The 20,092-nt window shown below is 42.0% G+C and overlaps 1 protein-coding gene across 1 annotated transcript; it reads left to right on the plus strand.

Moving 5' to 3' along the window:
• The first annotated feature begins 309 nt into the window (after positions 1 to 309).
• tmod1 (tropomodulin 1) lies at positions 310 to 19,468 on the plus strand. Its single transcript, XM_070828109.1, has 13 exons — positions 310 to 576; positions 4,985 to 5,065; positions 5,213 to 5,297; positions 5,600 to 5,736; positions 9,140 to 9,296; positions 10,657 to 10,773; positions 11,915 to 12,004; positions 12,652 to 12,782; positions 13,333 to 13,440; positions 13,677 to 13,820; positions 14,306 to 14,450; positions 15,244 to 15,343; positions 17,359 to 19,468. Exons 4-13 carry the CDS (start codon positions 5,614 to 5,616, stop codon positions 17,375 to 17,377), a joined length of 1,134 nt encoding a protein of 377 aa, XP_070684210.1. The 5' UTR covers positions 310 to 576; positions 4,985 to 5,065; positions 5,213 to 5,297; positions 5,600 to 5,613; the 3' UTR covers positions 17,378 to 19,468.
• Positions 19,469 to 20,092: the final 624 nt, after the last annotated feature.

Consider the following 20,092-nt stretch of genomic DNA (forward strand, 5'->3'; position numbering starts at 1 on the left):
TTTCCTTTTTGAGCGACTTGTCACTACATTATCTGGGCACCTCCATCACTGTCTGTGACATCCTGTGTCATAAAATGAACTGCTGCCATGACAAGCGAGGTCGAGTAGGTCAAACCCGCACTCAGAAGTAGGCGCCTGTGCATCAAAGTTAGTACTTGGTGAAGCTTAGATAATCGTCCGATAATGGACGCAGTCACTCTTCATGACATCACTGGAGTGACAGGGCAGCCGTGTTGGGAGGAGGAGGAGGAGGAGGAGGAGGATGATCCCTCCCCATAAGTTTACTTTGCCCTTTGCGGGAGATGAGATTCAGCCTCCACGAACCCGCTGTGAGACGACCAGGCACGGAGGAGGAAACTTCGTGAGCGCGGTGAAATCTGCTGAATTCAGGATTATCTGCGGGTCATGGACGGTTTCGTCTAGTGGAGTTTTTTGCGGACTTCCCGGGTTGTGCGCCTGCAGCAGAGCGGACGGCGCAGTGCGACTCCAGGCGGCTCTGAAGGAAACCATATCTGGTCAAAGTATTCGTAGCTGTCACCCAGCGGGACCGTCCGGCTATAAATAGCGCTGGAGGAGGTACGGAAATAAATGCAAAAATCATACTGCATGTTGTAAAACAGTCAAACCAGTGATGATCACATGTCAAGGTTAAAAGAAAGTGCGGGACAATGCTTTTAAAACTACTTGGAGGAAATAAGTTTCCATGAGGAGGGATTCTCAGGGAAAACTGAGGAGTGGTTTTTATAATTTCACTCTTGGTGTTTCCCCTTCTGTAGGAGAGTGTTTTATTGTAGGCTCCCCTCTGAAAGTAACGCACGCTGCAAGTCCTGTAGCCAAAGCCCTGCACGGAAAGCACCGGGCTCTAAAACAGTCCATCATACAGGCCACAGCTGCTACCAGGGTGTCTGTGATACAAGAACTCTGTCAAACTAATGTGATGCCAGTGGATTGGTGAATGTACAATAATTATTCTACAGCACAGGGTTCATCTTGACCACCCATCTTTGTACAAATAGCATTTAAAATCACTGTAACTTAGAAATAGTCAGACTTGAGGTAAGTTAGGGTCTTGGCGGTTATTGTGAACAGAAAATGTATGATTAACTCGCTAAATCAGGTTTTCAGTTTATAAGTGCTGTGAGATGCAACAATTGTCCGCTGACATGTCTGCTGTCAGTTCCTCTGACCTACATACTTCACTGTAGAGTAAATGGAGCCTTGTTACCTCTGTTACTTCATAAGTTATGGTGTTCCTCTTAGTTTTGTTCAGCATAGCCCTGTTTACTCTGCTTTCTGAGACCTGAGACATCTGTGGACATCATGACCTCTGCAGAATGTGCCTGAACTCATGTCCAAGGCAGCAAGTGAGCTGCTAGGCCCCTTATTATACAGTCCATGATATACGACTCCATACTGGTCCCCAAAGTGGAGACTTACCAGCACAGCAGCCATCACTGATGGGTGTAGTTTCCTGGGCACTAAAAGTTGGTGGAATGTCTAAAAATCCTTGTATGATCACGGCTCCACGTTCTGTACCTAAATGTCCTGTGTGAGTGTACAATAATTGGTACCAGCTTTGTGTGAAAAACAAACCTCCTGTAGTGTATTCATATATTTTGGTAAGCATTTATGTGTTGCATCAGTGCTTAACCACTACATGAGTGGACACCCTTGTTACTGTCACAGCTGACGATACACACACTCGGACACACACTCCTGCTGTCCTGCAGCTTATCTCTGCTACATGTAAGCAGACCAGTTGCCTCTCAGCTGTTTTTCTACTGTCCCATTTCAGGGACCTGTGCAAGTCTAGTACTGCAATCATGCAACATAGTTTAGACAGACAACATACAAATGACACTTTCAAGCTTTCATTCCTGTACCACAGGCGATAAATAGAATAGCAAGTATGATGGAGTCTGTAAATGGTTTTGTCCCTATAGTGGGGTTTTTTTTCATTTTCCACCATCTGAATTCAAAAGTTTACCAGATTAGGATACGTTAGAGATTTTGCTGCGAGTTAAGTGCCAATTGTAGTCCTTTATTGTTTTTTTTTTAAATATTTGAGGACATTGGAGTTTGTAGCATTGCTTTTGTTTTTATTCTTTAATCGGAATCTATGACATACTTGTTAAAGTATTACACACATATGGAGGATGGTGTCAGGCCGCATAGTTCAAGTGCCCATGTTAATGACATGAGTTTAGAGGTGACAGAATTATATCTTGGACTTAACCAAAGCAAAGACATTTTAAGTGAAATATTCACACGCCACTTACTGTACATGTCATTTTTCTTCATGACAGTGTAAGCTGTTTACCATTAAGCAGGAAGTCACTTGCTGTGCTCTCACCGTGCTTTATGTGCTGATTTATTGGCTGTTAAGAGTTTTTGGCCACTCTAAGAGCATGTGTGAGTTTTACAGAGATTTATGTGTGTGTCCCTGCTGAAAAACTCAGTTTGTTTAAAATGAAGCAGAAAGATTGACAAAGGAATCGCTATGAAAGCCGCTGTAGCACTAACCCTAACCCTAAAATAAGAAATTTAAAAAAGAAAATTAAATTTTACTGGGAGAGAGGCTGTAGCCATTCATGGTGTGGCATCAGTGTAAAAGTTTTACACTCATCTGACTTGATTAATGATCCCGTATCAGTGCTGCTATTCTTAGAGGCTTGTCGACCGGACAGTCCTGGTTTAGAGGTCAAGGGTCACGTCAAATGCTTATGACTTTACAGGCTACATTCTGGCTCGGCCGTCTTCAGTTGTCTTTCCTCTCTGCCCAGTGAACATCCCCCAATGAAGCAGAGGCACGAGTCTGTTTGATATCACCAGAGCAGGTCGGCCTCTTCCAGCCGACTTGCAGCGATATTTGGAGTTCAGCCCAGTTCTTCATCTCTGGTTTTGGAAACTTGTCTTGTCACGGAGCTTAGTGAAAGCAGAACAAAAGAACGGCACGCCTGACCCCACCTTTTAGGAGGTTAGCCAAAACACACTTGCTGACATACTTAAGATCAAAAAGAAATGTTTGCACTGACATTTGTAGTCCTTCGACGGAGCATTTTCTGCACTTTGGTTGAGTTATTAAGCTCAGCGCTGTGTGCCTAATTTGAGAACACTCTCATTCTGATGGAGGCTCAGTAAAGTTATTATTAGTGTTGTCATGTGGACACCCATCAGCAGCAGCTCACAACACATTTCCAACCATGATCCACAGTTTTTAGAGACGGCGCGTATGCCGAGCACTTGGTGCCGTGACCCACAAATGTTCTGCTGCAGCTCGTCCATCATCAGTCTTCTGCTCCCACAGCCAAGACTCTGTCCAGAGATGTAGGGAGCTGGAGAGAGGAAAGCAGATCTACAGTCTGTCCACACTGACAGCAGAGAAGGAAAGCAAGAGAAAACACATTTCCGGATAAGATATTTGGTTTATCTGGGGTTGACTTTTATACTTTTCTTCAGAGTGCTTGATGAAAAAAAGCAGAGCAGCGCTTCTGACAGAGATTCATGGCAGATGGGTCAGCAACAGGATGTAAAGGCTTTTCTAACGCATGCAGATCATCTTGTGCGAGGGATCTAGTTGCTACCTTCAGATGTTGTGACTTCAGATGTTTTTTTTTTTATTCAAGCACTTTTTGGTGACACCTTCTACATCACCCAGTAGGTTTGCCAACTTCCAACCAATCACAATCACGCTGTCCCAGCAGCCTTGAGGAGGTTTTCCACTCTCTCTCTCTCTCTCTCTCTCCTGGTTTGGTCCTGTTCAAAATGAATATTAGATGAGGTAAACATCAGAGAGCCATCGCAGCTCTCTTTATTACAGTGAGAATCCAGTCTGCGGATAATGTTGTTACAGCATGTAAACCAGTGTTAAGACCACATGCACAACCTCGTTCATCTATAACTATGTTTCAAATCAATTTCTTTTTCATCTTAAATTATCTGATTTTGAACTGTTGCAGAACCTTCATATTATTAAATCCCAGCATGTAGCAATTTAAAGACCAGTCCCAAAATGGTTGCTTGACATGTCATTTACTATGCTGATTTAGATGAGAAGATCAATGGCAGTTTAATGTGCCTACATAAAACTGAAATTAACAGCCAGTTAGCTTAGCTTAGCACAAAGACTGAAAATGGGGGGAAACCGCTAGCCTGGCTCTGACTTAAGTTAACAGAATCCACCAACCAGCACCTCTGAAGCTCACTAATTAACATGCTTGTGTAATTCATACAAAAACCAAAATGTAATAATAACCAACTGGCCATTTTTTGGGTGTAAAGTGTCTATTTCCTGGTTAGTAGCAGTTGCTAGGCAACCAGTGCAGATTCCAGGAAGCTGCTACCTGTCTGTCACAAAACCTCGGCAGGTGGATTCTGTCAACGTGGGACAAAGCCAGAGTTGCTGTGTCACCCTATTTCCAGTCTTAATGCTAAGCTAAGCTAACTAACTGCTAGTTGTAGGTTCATATTTGCCGTACAGACATGAGAGTGGTGTCGATCTTCTCATCCAAGTCAGTAGACCAGGCAGCTACCCTGAAGAAATCAAAGCTGACAAATGGTTAATATGACATGAGTAGCCTCATCAGAAAACAGCCAGATGCTTCCACATGCTATTTGAAAATTAAAAGAATGGAGAATGGAAAAATGAATCTTCAGTGAATCTGTAGTAAAAACAGCATCAGTAGGCCTCTAAAGGTTATGTGCTTTACATAAGTATTTAAGATATGGTAGTTCAATGAGGAGCCACTGAAAACTATGCAACAGTTTAACATACTGTTTAAAACTAAATACCAGCGCCAAGCCTTTTGTAGTAATCTGTCAGTTACTTAAAAAAGAAATGGAGACGGGAACATGTAAGGAAAAGGAAAACAGCAGTGGAACATTGATGCTTAATTTCTTTCTCCACAGATGACTTAGAGTATGTGTTGTTTCTGATTCTGAGAGCTATTAATCTGTCCTCACTCTGTGCCTCTGCGTCCTGCAGGTCTCTCTCTCTTTCCCAGGAGAGCTCCAGGCACTTGGCTGCCTTTGCTGTTACTTTGCCCCTGAGCTGGGGGTCACTGAGGTGAGGACAGGCGAGTTTTTGTGCGACAGCTGACACTCGCCGTAGTATGTGACTCTTTGTCCACTTGCATTTCCCCGTCAATCAGGTCCTTCAAACACTGTCATTTCAACATACATGTTACCAGTGTTTTCTCTGCTGTTTCCACAGATACAGTCCATTTCCTGAAACCCCAGGGTCCTGCAGGCTCCTGATCTCCTACATTCTGTCTTTCTCGTTTGGAGGGTTTACTGAGGTGAGGGAACCATTTCAATACCTCTCGGATCCCTTTGTGTGTTGGTACAGAACTAATGAATTCACCCTGACGACACTGAATCTCACAGCTCAGAGATCTTGCTAAAGAGAGTACAAAACCAAAGATAACGATGATTTAAGTGTTTTTTGGATTTTTAACTACATGAAATTGAATTGTAAGATCAATATTTAATGCAAATCCTCTTAAACAGAAAATCCAACCAACACAATTTTGGGTGTCAGCTCTTTCTTAAAAGGGTTTGTATTCATGTCGTGTTGAAGCGACATTATCCTCATTTCCAGGTGTGCCGTCCATCATGTCGCTGTTGAAGAAGGAGATGGAGAAGTACAGGGACATAGACGAGGACGAGCTGCTGAAGAAACTGTCGGAAGAGGAGCTGCAGCGATTAGAGGATGAATTAGAGGAGCTGGATCCTGATGTGAGTTTATAATATAAATTCCATATGGAGGAGTTTCTGTCACTGTGTTGGTGCCAGTGCAGAGTTATGTGGTCCTACAGTTCCCTGTTGTAATATACTGCAGTACGCTGTACATTGCTATTAACACATGACCTCGTGCTTCTGTCTGAATTATTACTGGCCAATTTCTGTTTTTAGCCAGTCAAACTGCGTTAAGTGCAACATTTTTAATGCCCTTGAATGTGCTCACGAGTAAATGGCTGTAATGTAAATAATGGTTTCCACAGTATTAATACAGTGGCAGCTGATGGAGTGTGCTCCAAATGCCGCGTAGGCAAAACCAGCCAATTCAAAGTCAATTAGCGGGCAGTTAGTGTTGCCGCACAATGTGACGTTAGAATCATAGAATATAAACAGTGTGGGATTCATACAGTGCAATCAGGTGTATACAGATTTTAATGATAAGATGATAAGCTGATACATTTTCTGCCAATAGACCAATATATCAGCGATCATTGTTTATTTCATTAACCCCAGAATAAATGCCAAACATCAGTGGCTCCAGTTACCCAGATATGAGGCCTTGCTACTTTTCTCTGTTTTACATCATTTTAAACTGAAAACTGAATTAGTTTATAGACCGTGGGTCGGATAAAAAATGTTTCAAGACAAATTTTGCTATTTTCTGCTATTTCATAGACAATTTATTGAAAAGAAAAAATCAGTTAATCAGGTATAATCTGTGATGAAAAGTACATGAGTGAGGTGTTTTTTATGAAGGCGGAGGTGAAACGGCGCCAGTTTTAGTCTTTGGTGTTGTATCATTAATAGTATTTCTCTATTTGTATAAAGAGCAGGCTATGGGAGGCCACATGTTTTATACCATGTTGTTTCTCATTGTGCTACAGTTGGTACAGTACATCGGTTAAACTTTAATGTTTAGTATCTGTTGCTTTTTTATGACGTGTTTATTTCTGCATTTGATGCATCCACTGCCAGCCTCCCACCCTCAGTGATGCATCATGGGGGGAGGTGGTGACAGCAGCTGTAATAGCTTTCTGATGAATGTCTAACTGCTCATAAAGAGAATGGATTCCCCCGCAATGCCAAGGGGATGACTGGAAGGGTATATGTGCAGGACTCTGTGGGAATGTGTGTGTGTGTTATCGAGACTAATGCCAGCTGTGAGTGACCCTGAGGGACTCCATGACGTAAACAGAAGAAACAGTGAGAGGCAGTGCGTGTGTGCTTACCTTGTTTGTGTCTGTTTATGAGGGCAACCTGTTACACAACAGTGAAGTGTCCATTGACTTGGAAACGCGCTGTAACCCTCCTAGTAAGACTTCCCACATCAGTTCCAGTAAGGCACTGAAAAAGTCTGATGATGTTGGACAAAAAAAAACAGCATCTCTGCCAGCTGTACTATGACTTAAGAAAGATTAATTTATTATTTATCATCAAGAGAACATTTTGTGTTTTTAGTACATACAGTACAGCCTCACAGTTCGTACTGTTTGCTTATGAACTGACAGATTTGGATGAGAGCTCTAATGTCGTTTTTAAATCTGGAATAAATTTATACAAATCTCATTTACTTAGATTTCTGGTAATATTTCTCACATCATGGAAAGTTCACCCTAAAGTGTAACTTTTTTTTTACTCACCAACATCACGCAAAGCTGCTCTGATTCATGTGTTTACTAAGCTTTGTAGCAACCCAAAACTTTAATATTTTGGTTTATTCTCAACTCAGCTATTTTTCCCAGCAGCATTAGGCAGGTATTTTCAGCAAAAAAACCTCTGATAAACTTACTGTGCACTGCATGCACGGCCCCAAACAGCCAAATAGCAAAGTTAGCAACTAGCTAGCGAACAAGTGGAGTTGGTGGAGACCAAATAGAAGCTAAAAGGAGTCAACGTTGAATCTTAATGTTGTTCCTTATTTACTGAAGTTTGCCATATAACTTTTTAAGGTGATAATATATCAATGTTATGTTACAATGTAATGCCACAAAAATCCATTTTTGTGGGTTTGAAATAAACATTTTGTCGCTTTTGTCATGTTCACTCAGCTCAGTTCAGTTCAGTTTGGCTTTATTGGCATGAAAGTTTTGGAAACAATATTGCCAAACCATTAAAATAAAATAAAGAAAATAATTTACACAGTATACAATGTGATGAACTTTAATATGAAATTCAAATTGATTAGTTAATTAAATGCACACTATGTATTATATATGCACTTTATACAGCATACAGTATATCTATACTATGTACTGTACATGGCTGCTGAGAGGGAGAGAGAGCGATATGGACCGGCGGTAGGGGGTGGACGACAGGGAAAAAAGACCAGAGAAAAGTACAGTAGAAGGGACAGGGGAGACAGACAGAGTCTCATGCTGGTAAAAATAACGTGCTGGGACCGAGAGTGTGGCTGTTATCTACAGCTGATATAATGTGTGACATAAAAAGCCTGGCAATGGTGGTGTGATATACTCCTGGCTTTACTATAAATACTACTGTAAGTCATGTGAACACCTATGGGACCACTGCTGGAAAGGCTGAATGAGAGAAACAGAGAAGGAGAAAGATTACTTATATTTCAACCCACACAAGCATACATACTGCCAAAGGCAGAGAAGTAAGGGTGAGAGGCACAGAGGTTGACAGAGAGTTATGAGGAGAGAGAGAGAGAGAGAGAGAGAGAGAGAGAGAGAGAGACCTCTTGAGTGCTGAGAGGACAGATAAGATACAAAGCTATAAGTAGCACAGAGCTTGGTTTTGAATGTTGCTTTAGGTTGAAAATAACGTGGTGAGCAGCAAATCTCTGGGAAATTTCTTGGTTATAGTGACTGATGTGGGACTGACACTAACCAGAGCAGAGATTCTCTCTCACTTTGCTTTAATAATTTAAAATCTTTATCATACTTTTGTGTCTCACACCTCAGAATTGTTAACAAATGAGTGAGTCTTTGTGTTCTTCCACAGGGATTTGGCGTTTTTGCTTTTTGCACAGTTTTCTTTAAACTTAATTTTCAGGCACCTTTAACTGTTGATTCCTCAGAACAAAATCCTAAGGTTGAAGATTTACTCTGACAAAGACAGTTCTCTACCATTTTAAGTCAGCACAAACCATGTAAAATCAAAAAGTCATCTCACAGGATTTGTTCCCCACCTCTGTTTAGAGCGCTGCTCAAAGAGAGTGCACTCGATGGTACCACCGGTGCCTGCAAGACAACACAGAATGTTGATTAGTGATTTATTCAGTAATTACTGTAGCAGGGAAGAAATCCTGGAGTGATTTGTTCTTGTCCTGCACTGATGATGCAAGACTTTCACTATCATGATAGAAAGAGAGAAGCAAGACAGATTTGAAACATTTGTTCCAGCCCTTTAAATGATGTAAATTCTCATCCTCGTCTAGAATGCTTTGTTACCAGCTGGGATGCGGCAGAAGGACCAGACAAAGAAAGCCCCGACGGGCACGTTTCAGAGAGACAACCTGCTGGCCCATCTGGAGAAACAGGCCAAAGAGCATCCAGACAAAGAAGACCTGGTGCCTTTCACAGGGGAGAAGAGAGGTCAGAACTTGCTATGTCGTTGTATAGATGAAAATGTGGCTTTGCGTGGCTCAAAGTTGTTATGATTTATGATTTTAACAGGTGATAAGATCATTGGATGTCAACACTGTTTGGTCCTGAGTCATCCAAGTATGTGAGCATAGGAGAGTGTGGACTCTTTGAACATACCTGTTTAAATTATGCTCCATGCTGGAGACGATTCAGACAGACTCTCAAATGAATCATGGCTGATACGAAGCCACAAACCTTAAAAGGTGTGTCTGCAAACCCTAAAGTCAGAGCTGTCATGGAAATCTCAGGTATCCATGAGGAAGATTTTTTTTTTTAATGAATGAGTAACAATCTCCCCTCCTTCAACAACTGCCATTGAGCAAGGCAGTTAACATTTAGTTGATCTTGTGAAACAGCCAGTCAGCTGTGAAACAGAGCATACGAGTAACATGCAGCAGTTTCTGCAACCAGCTCGGAGCCGTCTGTCTTCACTCCTCTCACATTGAGATAATGCTCTGTGCAGTTTGGTCCATAAGCAGACCTAAAACAGCTTGACTTTTACCTGTTACCATTTTAAACCTTCCGTTGCATTGTTAAAGCACAATGCGAAAGGATGCAGCGGTATGACTGGGACCAAGAGAGGATACAGGTTGACTTTCAAAAAGCTGAGTAAAATCTCACTACTCGGCTGTTTGTATGGGGGTCAAAAAAAGTCTGGCTGAAACTGGGGGAGCTGACCACAAGCACAGGCATAGCCGAGCTATCAGTAAAGACACAAATCTGTAGTCAGATGTAGTAACGACAGCCTGTGTTCAGGTGTGATGTGATGAAATATTTTTCTTCTGTCTATATAAAAGTGAAAAGGTCATGACAGTGATTTCTGTGTCATGGTTGGATATATTTTCTATGCACTGAGCTGCGTCTGTGTAGCACCAATGCTGCATTCATGTCATATCGGAGTTAGCGTAATAACAACTTTCTGACTTTTGAAAAGCGTCCTCATCAAAATCCAAGTCGTAATCAAACTCTGATTCTTCTGAAAGGTCCGACGTGTCCCACTTGGAGCCTCACTTTCGGGGTCCTGGTGCTGTGCATGCTGAATAAAGTGTAATAAATGCACAAGCGTCTCCTCAGACTGTGTAGACTTGATTAACATTTGTCTGGACTTGAATGGCTTCATGTCATTCCCAGCCAGGCTGCATCTGACTTCAACCTGAGCAGAGGTCTTAATTAGCTAGTGCAAGTGAAAACGCCAGTGTGAGTGTGAAGGGAGGAGCTTTAATTCACAAAATGTCATCATCTAAGGTTTAGGTAGTAGTAATATTAGTACTTATAGTGTATCTGACATTATCTCCCACTCATGTTGCAGGGAAAGCCTGGGTGCCTAAAAAGAGGGTGGACCCCATTATAGAGAGTGTGACTCTGGAGCCGGAGCTAGAAGAAGCCCTGGCTAGCGCTTCTGATGCTGAACTCTGTGATATCGCAGGTAACATCATCACACCCACTCACCTCCCCTCGTAGTCACATGTACTACGTGTCTAGTTCATTGATTGGCTCTGATGAAGTGCGGGTGTCTGATTACTCTTCATCTTCTCTCACTAATCGGTGCCAACGCCATCATTGCCTCGACTTCCCCTCACTCATTTACTCTACCTTAATCTAAATCTTCTCCATTTCCTCTAGCGTTCCTTCCACCTTCCCTCCACCCTTCCCCCTCATCCCTCCATCAGTCCTTCCACCCCTGCTGGATTTCTCTGTTCGCTAGCTGAACACCATCCAGGGTATCTGCAGACTGCACGCAGTGTTTGCATGGAACCATTCTGGTCCTCTGTCATGTCCATGTCGTCGGCTTGTGCTAAGGAGACTTTTGGGGAAAACCCACGCAGCTTGACGGAGTCCAGCGTCTTTGCTGCACATGCATTACACAGGAATCCTCATCGATTCTTTGTAATAAATGGCCAGTGTCATTACTGAGGCAAACACTTTTCTGCATGCACAAACCTTTAACATATTTGAGGCCTTAAAACTGAAGATACATTTAGTTTTAACCGGACTCACGGCAGAGAAGTATTATCAAACAAAACTGCTGCTCACAGCAGAAGTTGAAAATGTTTTAGGGGCACAACAAGTCCCTGGATTTATTGAAGGATCTTACTACAAGCAGCTCGGTGTACAGCATGTGTTCCCAAACTGTTTATGTCTTTACAAACTGTTCTCATGTTCTCTGACAAACAGATGAGGTGATGATTCTCTCTAAATCATCTCTTTTACATGGTGTCATCAGAGCAGCTGCTCAGTGCAGAAACAAATTTCAGATTCACTGCTGCCAGGACACCAGCGGGGTTCCTCACATGAGCTGTGGTCAGCTGACAGGAGGTACCTCAGCCTTGGCAGCACAAACCAAAGCCATTACATATTATCACTGGCAGCGTACTTGTCCGGTTTGACTTGCTTGTGATGCTGCAAGCGCTGCTGTGTCGTCTGTATTAGCATGATGGTCAACTGTATGGGTGCAAGTTGACTGGCATTAGATGTGTTGGCTTCCCCTCTCTCTGTTTCCTCCTCTGACCCTCTGTTTATTACCTTCGTCCTCTCCATCCTCATCCAGTCTTCTCACTGTCTTGCAGCCATCCTGGGTATGCACACCCTGATGAGTAACCAGCAGTACTACGAAGCCCTGGCCAGCAGCAATATCGTCAACAAGCAAGGCCTCAACAGTACGCACACGCTCGCACACGCTCGCACACACACACACGCTAAAACTTATGGAGCTTCTGAGTCTGTTATTTGGGGAAATCTGCCAGTTGCATGACCTGTCGTCACTTCACGCATACATTTGGTGCAGTGGTTTTCAAGAAACTAGTAAAAGTAAAAAAACCAAAATAAAGCAGATCACTCAGCTAGTCTGAAGAAAATATCGCCTCATTCAAGAAAAATGTTGAGTTGACTTGGGCACTAATCAAATGAAATGACCTCATGTTGGCAGAATGTTGGTTTATTTTGCCTCTGATGACAGGCTCAGTATTTATTTATTTATTTTTGTACTCTGTGGATGCACAAATATAGTAACACTGGACTAAAACTAAGTGCTACTGATAAAGTAGACAAAACTAAGCGCATACAGACACACAGTTTGTTTGGCAAAGGGACTGTGGGCAGATGCGTTGCAAGTCTCGAGCAATCAGCTGTCCACATAACACGGTTTACAGTGTTACAGGTTTACTAATTGGCTGTCTAATTGAAGAAGCGGGGAAAGGGCTACAGACATGTTTAAATGAGGATTGTTTCCACAGTAAACTGAGTTGAATCCACAGTCCCAACAGTCTCCTGCTGTCCATGAGTGTGTCCTCTAAATGTGTTGTAGGTGTAATTCAGTGCACCCAGTATAAACCAGTCCCCGATGAAGAGCCCAACGCCACTGATGTAGAAGACACGCTGCTGAGAATGAAGAGGAACGACCCTGACCTGGTGGAGGTCAACCTCAACAACATCAGGGTAAGTGTGTGTGTGTGTGTGTGTTCTGTTAAGAATAACTAGGCTATGTCCGTTTATTGCTGTATTTTCAACTCAAAGCCAACAGGGATCTGATTTAACTGCTTTATCTCGAGCTTTGTAGATGTTGTATGAAACATCTGTTTCTGTATTAATTGTACATATCATGTTTGATCTTGTTCCAAGAGCACAAACTAACTAACCTTACTGCACAAAATGTAGTTTTCACATTTTTAGTTTGCTGATTAAATTTAAAAAGCTACTTTTCAAGAAATAAACTTGAGTGACGTATCTTGTAAATATGCAATATAAGATTCATTTTTACACATTTTAGACATTTCATGAACAAATTAAAGCATTTTTTCAGTATTATGATGCAATACAGGTAAATCCTCTTAACTGTAAATCAATATGAATGATGAAGGATGAAAACAGTAAAAAAAAAACTACTTGTTTTTTTTTTAGATCTTAGTATATATAATTAAAGAACCCTTTAACATTTAGTGAGCTGTGATGTTAAGTGGTGTGTGTGTGTGTGTGTTTCTGTACCCAGAACATCCCCATCAAGACTCTGAAGGCGTACGCTGAGGCACTGATGAAGAACACTGTGGTGGAGCGCTTTAGTATTGTAGGAACCAGGAGCAACGACCCTGTAGCATTTGTAAGTCACAACTGTAACATTTAATGCAAACGATACTAATAAAACCCCGAACTAGATCTATACATATATTTTATTTTCAAGATGCATCAAGGTTTAGACCCTCCTAATACAGTAAGTCAGGTTGCTAGTCTTATCTAATTAGACATAATGCATAAAGTCATTGGCATGAAGAGGAAATAGCTGCAAACCAGTGAGTGAATTAAGATACAATGTGTGCTGTGTGTGTGTTTCCTCAGGCCCTGGCAGAGATGTTGAAGGTGAACACGACGCTGAAGAGCCTGAACGTTGAGTCAAACTTCATTACAGGGACTGGAATCCTGGCCCTCATAGAGTCACTGCAGAATAACACCACACTACAGGAGCTCAAGATAGACAATCAGGTACCGACTGCATAGAGCACATGCAGACTCTCTCACACATGGACACACACGCACCATGCAGAAAAATGTGTGTGGGTGTGTGTGTGTCAGGTAGTGTACACAGGCCATCTTTGCCACTTCAGTCTAATGCTCCCCGATTGCATTGTAATGTATCATCCTGCATAGTTACACATCTGTGACTCACTGCTCGCTCATTACTTCGACCTAGTTTACTGCATCTCCCGTCCATTCAGCCTCGCTGACTGACTGATTGATCGATTGGAATAATAACCATCTTACCACTTCATCCTCCGTTACCATGGAGATCACACCCTTACCTGTAGTGGCACCGGTGTTTAGCCACTTTGTGTGCTCATCCTCTTGCCTCCCCCCCTCTTTTACCTGCTTTTAATTCATGTCTACACCTCTTCTCTTATCTCCTCTCCATCCCTCACTCCCCGCACTCACTGTCTCTCTTTCTCTCTCTCTCTTTCTCCAAACTCCAGAGCCAACCATTAGGCAACAAGGTGGAGATGGAGATAGCCAGCATGCTGGAGAAAAACACCACGCTGTTGAAGTTTGGGTATCATTTCACCCAGCAGGGCCCACGCCTCCGAGGTTCCAATGCCATGATGAACAACAACGACCTGGGTGGGTTAGACACACACACATACGCACACACGCACACACACACACACGCACACATTTGAAACCGCACATGCAACAACAAGTCTTTGGAACAAACTGGAAACAGACAATAACAACTGATAACATTTGTAGTGCATACATGATTTCATGACTGAGTTCATGACACCTCCCAGTGCTTTGGTTCATCTTTCAGTAGTATTGCTGTTGGCAGCGTTGGTTGTTACGTGCGTCAGTGCTGACACGTTTATCTTCACTATATCACATTGGGTTCTACTTAAATCAGACTCTAATAGAAGAATCATGGAGTGATATCATCGCCCGGTAACTCCGTACTACGGCCAGAAAGCCCCAGCCAATCAAAACATTGGCTTCCTAACTTGTGACATCAGCACTAAGAAAAGAGCAAGTGCATGAGAAAGAGAACAAAATAAAACTGGTGAACATAATGGCTGTTGCTATGCACATCAAACTATTGAGGTCTCTCTCGTATTTGCTGATGGAACGCCGTCTGAACCAAAGAGATAAATTAAACTCATCTCTGACACATTCTCATCAAAATGTGACTTTATAAGCATCACAAAATTAGTTTTTTTTGTGAGTGTGTTTGCACAAAACGCAGTTTAAGGTGTAGCCAGTGAAGTTACGCGTGACTGAATCAGAAACATGATTACATTTGGATGCGTTTTATGGGCTGTTTTGTTTCTAATGGTTTTATAGTCTGCTCGTAACCTTTTATTAACCACTTGAAATTGTCGTAATCTTGTCATAACATTTTCATCCCCCCGCCATCTTTAAGCCCGGGTCGTCAGGTCAGAGTCGGACGGCTCCTTCACCCTCACCCTGTCTGTCCCAGAGCTGGAGAGGGCCTTCGGGAAAAAGTTCAAGTCCAAGACTAAGTAAAAAAAAAATAAATCTGAAACACAAATACTGCACTGGCTGACCGCTCAGCCTCGCCTTTCTTCTGCCAACCATCACCTGGTTCTTTTCCAGACCAGCGGACAGCGCTGCCGCCGCCTGTCATGCTCCTCTGAGAGTTTCCTTTGCTTCTCCGCAGCACCTGTCATCACTTTCCTTACTTTCATCCTCTAATCATCTCTGATTTGCAAAGATCTCCAACAGTGTCTCCCATATTTGCTCTCCAGTACCCGCCATAGTCAGAATACATTTTCTGTTCGCAGAATTTCCCAAGAAAAAAAGTGAGAGAACCTCTGCCAAACAAGGCAACAAACCAAATGACATTCAAAGTCTGGAAGATGCAGAAAGAGAGAAATATCAGACAGCACTCAACAGTAATGAAAAGTAAACTTGACCATGAAATATCACTGCTATCATGTCATCATGAAATGCTAAATTTTTGCGAGGCTAAATGAACACGTTCTTTTGAAATACAGAAGAATAAACAGTGGAAATGATTAATTTCCCCAAATGGACTTGTGAAATACAGAAGAGAGGAGTGCACAGGTTTCAGCTCTGTTTTTGTCACGCACTCTAGGAGGAGCAAGACACTGCCTTTGAAATCTGATTGGACAGGATGAAACTGTCCCCTTTTTTGCTTGCTACTGCAGTCTTTGGGAGCTCCATCCTCTTTTTGCTGTGCTGTGAAGCTGCAGAAACCATTTCTGCATCACTTCTGCATCAGTGCTATAGTCTATTCTTTGGCCACTTTATTTATGATACACTTTGGCATTCAGCTGTTCTACTCTTCCTGCATTGTCTGGACACAGTCATCCTCGTCTGCTCAACCTCTGTCCTCTCTTCTGCTCTGTTGAATACTGATCTTATCCAACGCTGGGTTGCTGTCTTGGCAAAGAGGGCAGCTGCCCCAGTGCCCCAGACCTTCAGCGAAGTCTCCAAGTTCACTGCGTGGCAGTTTGTTTATGACTATTTGATAAACTGCAGATTTGCTGTTAATCAGTTTGTCAAGCAGCACTAAATTAGTGTATAAACTGAAAAGATATGGTGTTTATTTTACCCATCAAACTGTTTACAGGAGTACTGCTGTGGATAAAGTTGTAGAAAGCTTTTTGTGGCTGCAGAGGGAGCTGTAGGACATCACTTGAGTCCGTGTCGTTAAGGTCTGAGGACCACAAGACTGAAAATGATCAAATCTGTGTGGAGTTAGTGAGAAGTGGACGTACCAGACCTCCGTAGCTCCTCATCTCTGCTTGAGGCTGGTGGCTCGAGGCTAAATTAGCCGCTCCTAGCATAGCCTTCCGAATCTCTGACAGAACTGGAGACGGTGGAGTTGAATTGTGGGTAATGTAGGCACCTGGTTTTGACGAGGGAAAAATGTGTGGAATAAGAAAGACAACATCTGGCTCTGCTGCATCAGTTATTCATCTTTAAACTCTCCACCTGGAGTCTGACAGTGTTGTGCAGCAGGAGTGCAAACCTAAAGCATTGGAGCACCTTTTAAGGCAACACCCACAAGTTCAAATCTAGTTTTCAGCCCTTATTGTATCAGTATCTACTGTCATTACATTGGGCATTTTGTTATGATGAATAACTAATACATACACACTACACAGAGAATGGGACGTAGGAAGGGGTCAGGCGGGGCCCTATAATGGGATAATCCAGCCCTGCTCTTATCAAAGTTTTGCCTTTTTATTTCTTTTTTCTCCTTTTAAAACTTCTCTCAGCCGCTTGAATCTTTCGGTCCGTCCTTTTGAACACCATTACCTTCTTCTCGTCGGCTCTCTTTGCTTTAATCATGCAACTTTGCTCCGCTTTTGCCAAAGTCGACAACGATGATGATGATGAACGCAGCCTGTGTGCGCTCTGTTTTTCTAATTCATCTCTCTCTCGTTTCTCTTCCTCCCTCCTTCCCTCTCGTCCTCTCACCTCCTCTTTCTTCATCCTCCATTCTGTCACCTCCTCCCGTATTGCCCCACCTCCTCTCTGTCTGCAGTAAGAAAGAGAAGGCTTGAGGGAGGACCCATCTTCCCCAAATGTCGGACGAATGTGTAGAAACCAGGGCTGCTCTCAACCCTCTGTTCCCCTTCGACCCCTACCATCTTTCCAAGCCCACCCAGAAGACCATGCCCACCACGTCAGGTTCAGCTGTTCAGATGCAATCTATGAACTATCTCTACTTTCCAGACTGTTTTTTTTTAGTGGATTTTAAAGGATCCAATGGGATTAAGCAAATGTGTCCTGAGCTTTCAGTGCATGCAGACGGTGAGGTTGCTTGGTTTTCGTTCTGAAGTTTTGAATTGGGTTCCAGGTTTGAGCATTTGCTGTAGGTCGTTGTTACGAATTAGTCAGGCAAGGCTTGTCATCCTGAATCCTTTAATTTCTCCTCATGTGTTAGATTCCTTCGTAAAAAGGGGCTGGAGGTCTGGGTTTGAATGAGGGCCCATTGAAAGGTGAGGGGACACTTATAGCAATCCCTGTTTCTACTGATGAATTGGATGAATTCTAATTATTATTATTATTATTATTATTATTAAGCTGTAAATGAGTTGTGCTGTCATTACTGTTGTTCTCAGATGTTTGTGATGTTGCTTCAGGATCGAGATACAAGCATAATTTACAACCAATTATACACCAAAGCCAATGTCCCATTTGAATTTGACAGACTTAAAAAATAAAACTATATTTATGAATACTATAAAATTGGATTTAGACATGATCGTACAGATGCTTCAGTAATGGACAGATAGATTTACAAACCTGGCTACTGTGAGATTTGTCACTATATACAGAATATATTTATTTGTGACAGACTTGGGGAAGGGTCAGAAGACATTCAAACTACTTGACATGACTTGGATTGTTTGTGCTGGATAGTGTAACAACTTGTGTAAAAATGTTTCTGTAAATGAAAATTTCCTCTCTAATCACACTTTACATTGTTACATTATCCTGCATTTATATGACCAGTTCTCATTCCCACAAGCCGGGAATGAGAACTGCCAAGTTTTATTTACTAAAATTAGATATTCTATGAACCTGAAATATCCTACGAACACTTTCTTCTTATCCACTGTATAATAACACAAAGTCAGAGTATTTGAACGGTCTTCTGCTACACTTTCAACCAGTTCTGGCTTCGTTGATTGTTTGTGTTTGTTTATTTTAATTTACTGGAGCTAAATCGTGTGGTTTAATATGAAATGGGTGGTACTGATGATTTTTTTATTACAGGTTTCACATGAGACACCTCAATCCAGGTATTTCACTAATGAATGGTAGACACAGATTTAAAAACACAGGAAAACCTCTAACGTCTTTACAGCTGTCAGATTACACAGATCTGTTTCTTCTAAAGAAATGTTAACAGACTGCAGTATTTGCAGTTTCAAAATGCTCGTTGGCTGGGATGGGTTTTAAATTCCCCACTCAACATTTGAAATATGGCATCACACACACTGACAGTGCATGTCTGTGGATGCATGTTTGTGTCCTTGTTGCCAACTCCAACTCCACAGCTACATGTTGGTAATGATGAACACTGCTGTGCTATATTTTGAGCAACTTTTAAAATTAACAGCACAATGAGGAAGCTTCCATCTTACCAGGGGCTAGAGTTGCTGTCTGAAAATAAAACCGCTCCAATGAAAATCACCAGAAATGATCTGCAGTCTAGCTACTTTTTAATGGCGTAGTGGGTCTTTATTTCCAGCTTAAAGAAAATCAGTTAACTACCAGCTGCAGACTCAAAGGGAAAACTGACCCGACTGTACCGTCCATGTTACCTTGATGTCAACAACTGTACCTGATACTGACGCTCGGAGATGAGAAAATGACACCGTGTTTAAGGGTTAAATAACCCATTCGGTGTTATTTGAAAATCTGTTAAAAGGTGCTGTAGGCGTTGTTCAACATAATGGTAATATGGATGTAAACATCTATAAAACAATAAGTCACTGAATGCCAAAGGTCAAAAAGCACGAGGACTCATTTGCAGTCTTTGTGCATCCTGTTCTTTTCTGTCTCGTGTTTTCTGATATTTTAGTGCTTGACTCTGTATTTTTTTTAGGTAGTTCACCTTTTGTGGTTGAATTTTTGTTTATGAAATAAATAAAGCTTGAAAATAAAATTTCCACTATAATTTTTGTTCTTAAACATCAATAGGAAATTCTAGTCAACAGTGACACTCTGTGGCAAACAGGAAGAAATACACCAAAGTAGTTCAGTTGGACTGTCCACCCCTGTCGGTGTATTGCCCTCTTCAGACCAACAACAGTGCTACACTTCTGCTAACTTTGTAGTTAAGCTGCAAATATAGAATAACAGTCTCCCTCAGGTTTTCAGTGTAACTTTGGAAAACTGACAAACCTCATGTCCAGGCCACACTTGGTCATATTAAGGTCGACATTTTGCAATGTTTGTCTGACTCTGGGAATATCACAGCGTTGTGTGATGTAAAGTGAAAGCTAAGATATGGAGCAATAAACACACTAAAATTTACTGTCATCTAAGATTGTAGGTGTTGACAAGGAAGTTTGTTTTTAAATGTTGCTGATATGAGTTAGGGTTTTATTTTTACAATCACCATCCAGTTTCAAAAATGACCCTTACCAGCTATATGACACAGCAACAGTAACAACAATAACTTTGATATTTGCTGTCTGCAAGGGCTTTACAATGTATGCAGCTGTTTGTGGATTTTGTCTGTCTTTGTATGACAGAATTTTAGG

The sequence above is a fragment of the Pempheris klunzingeri genome, chromosome 3 (assembly GCF_042242105.1).
Source record: "Pempheris klunzingeri isolate RE-2024b chromosome 3, fPemKlu1.hap1, whole genome shotgun sequence".
NCBI lineage: Eukaryota > Metazoa > Chordata > Actinopteri > Acropomatiformes > Pempheridae > Pempheris > Pempheris klunzingeri.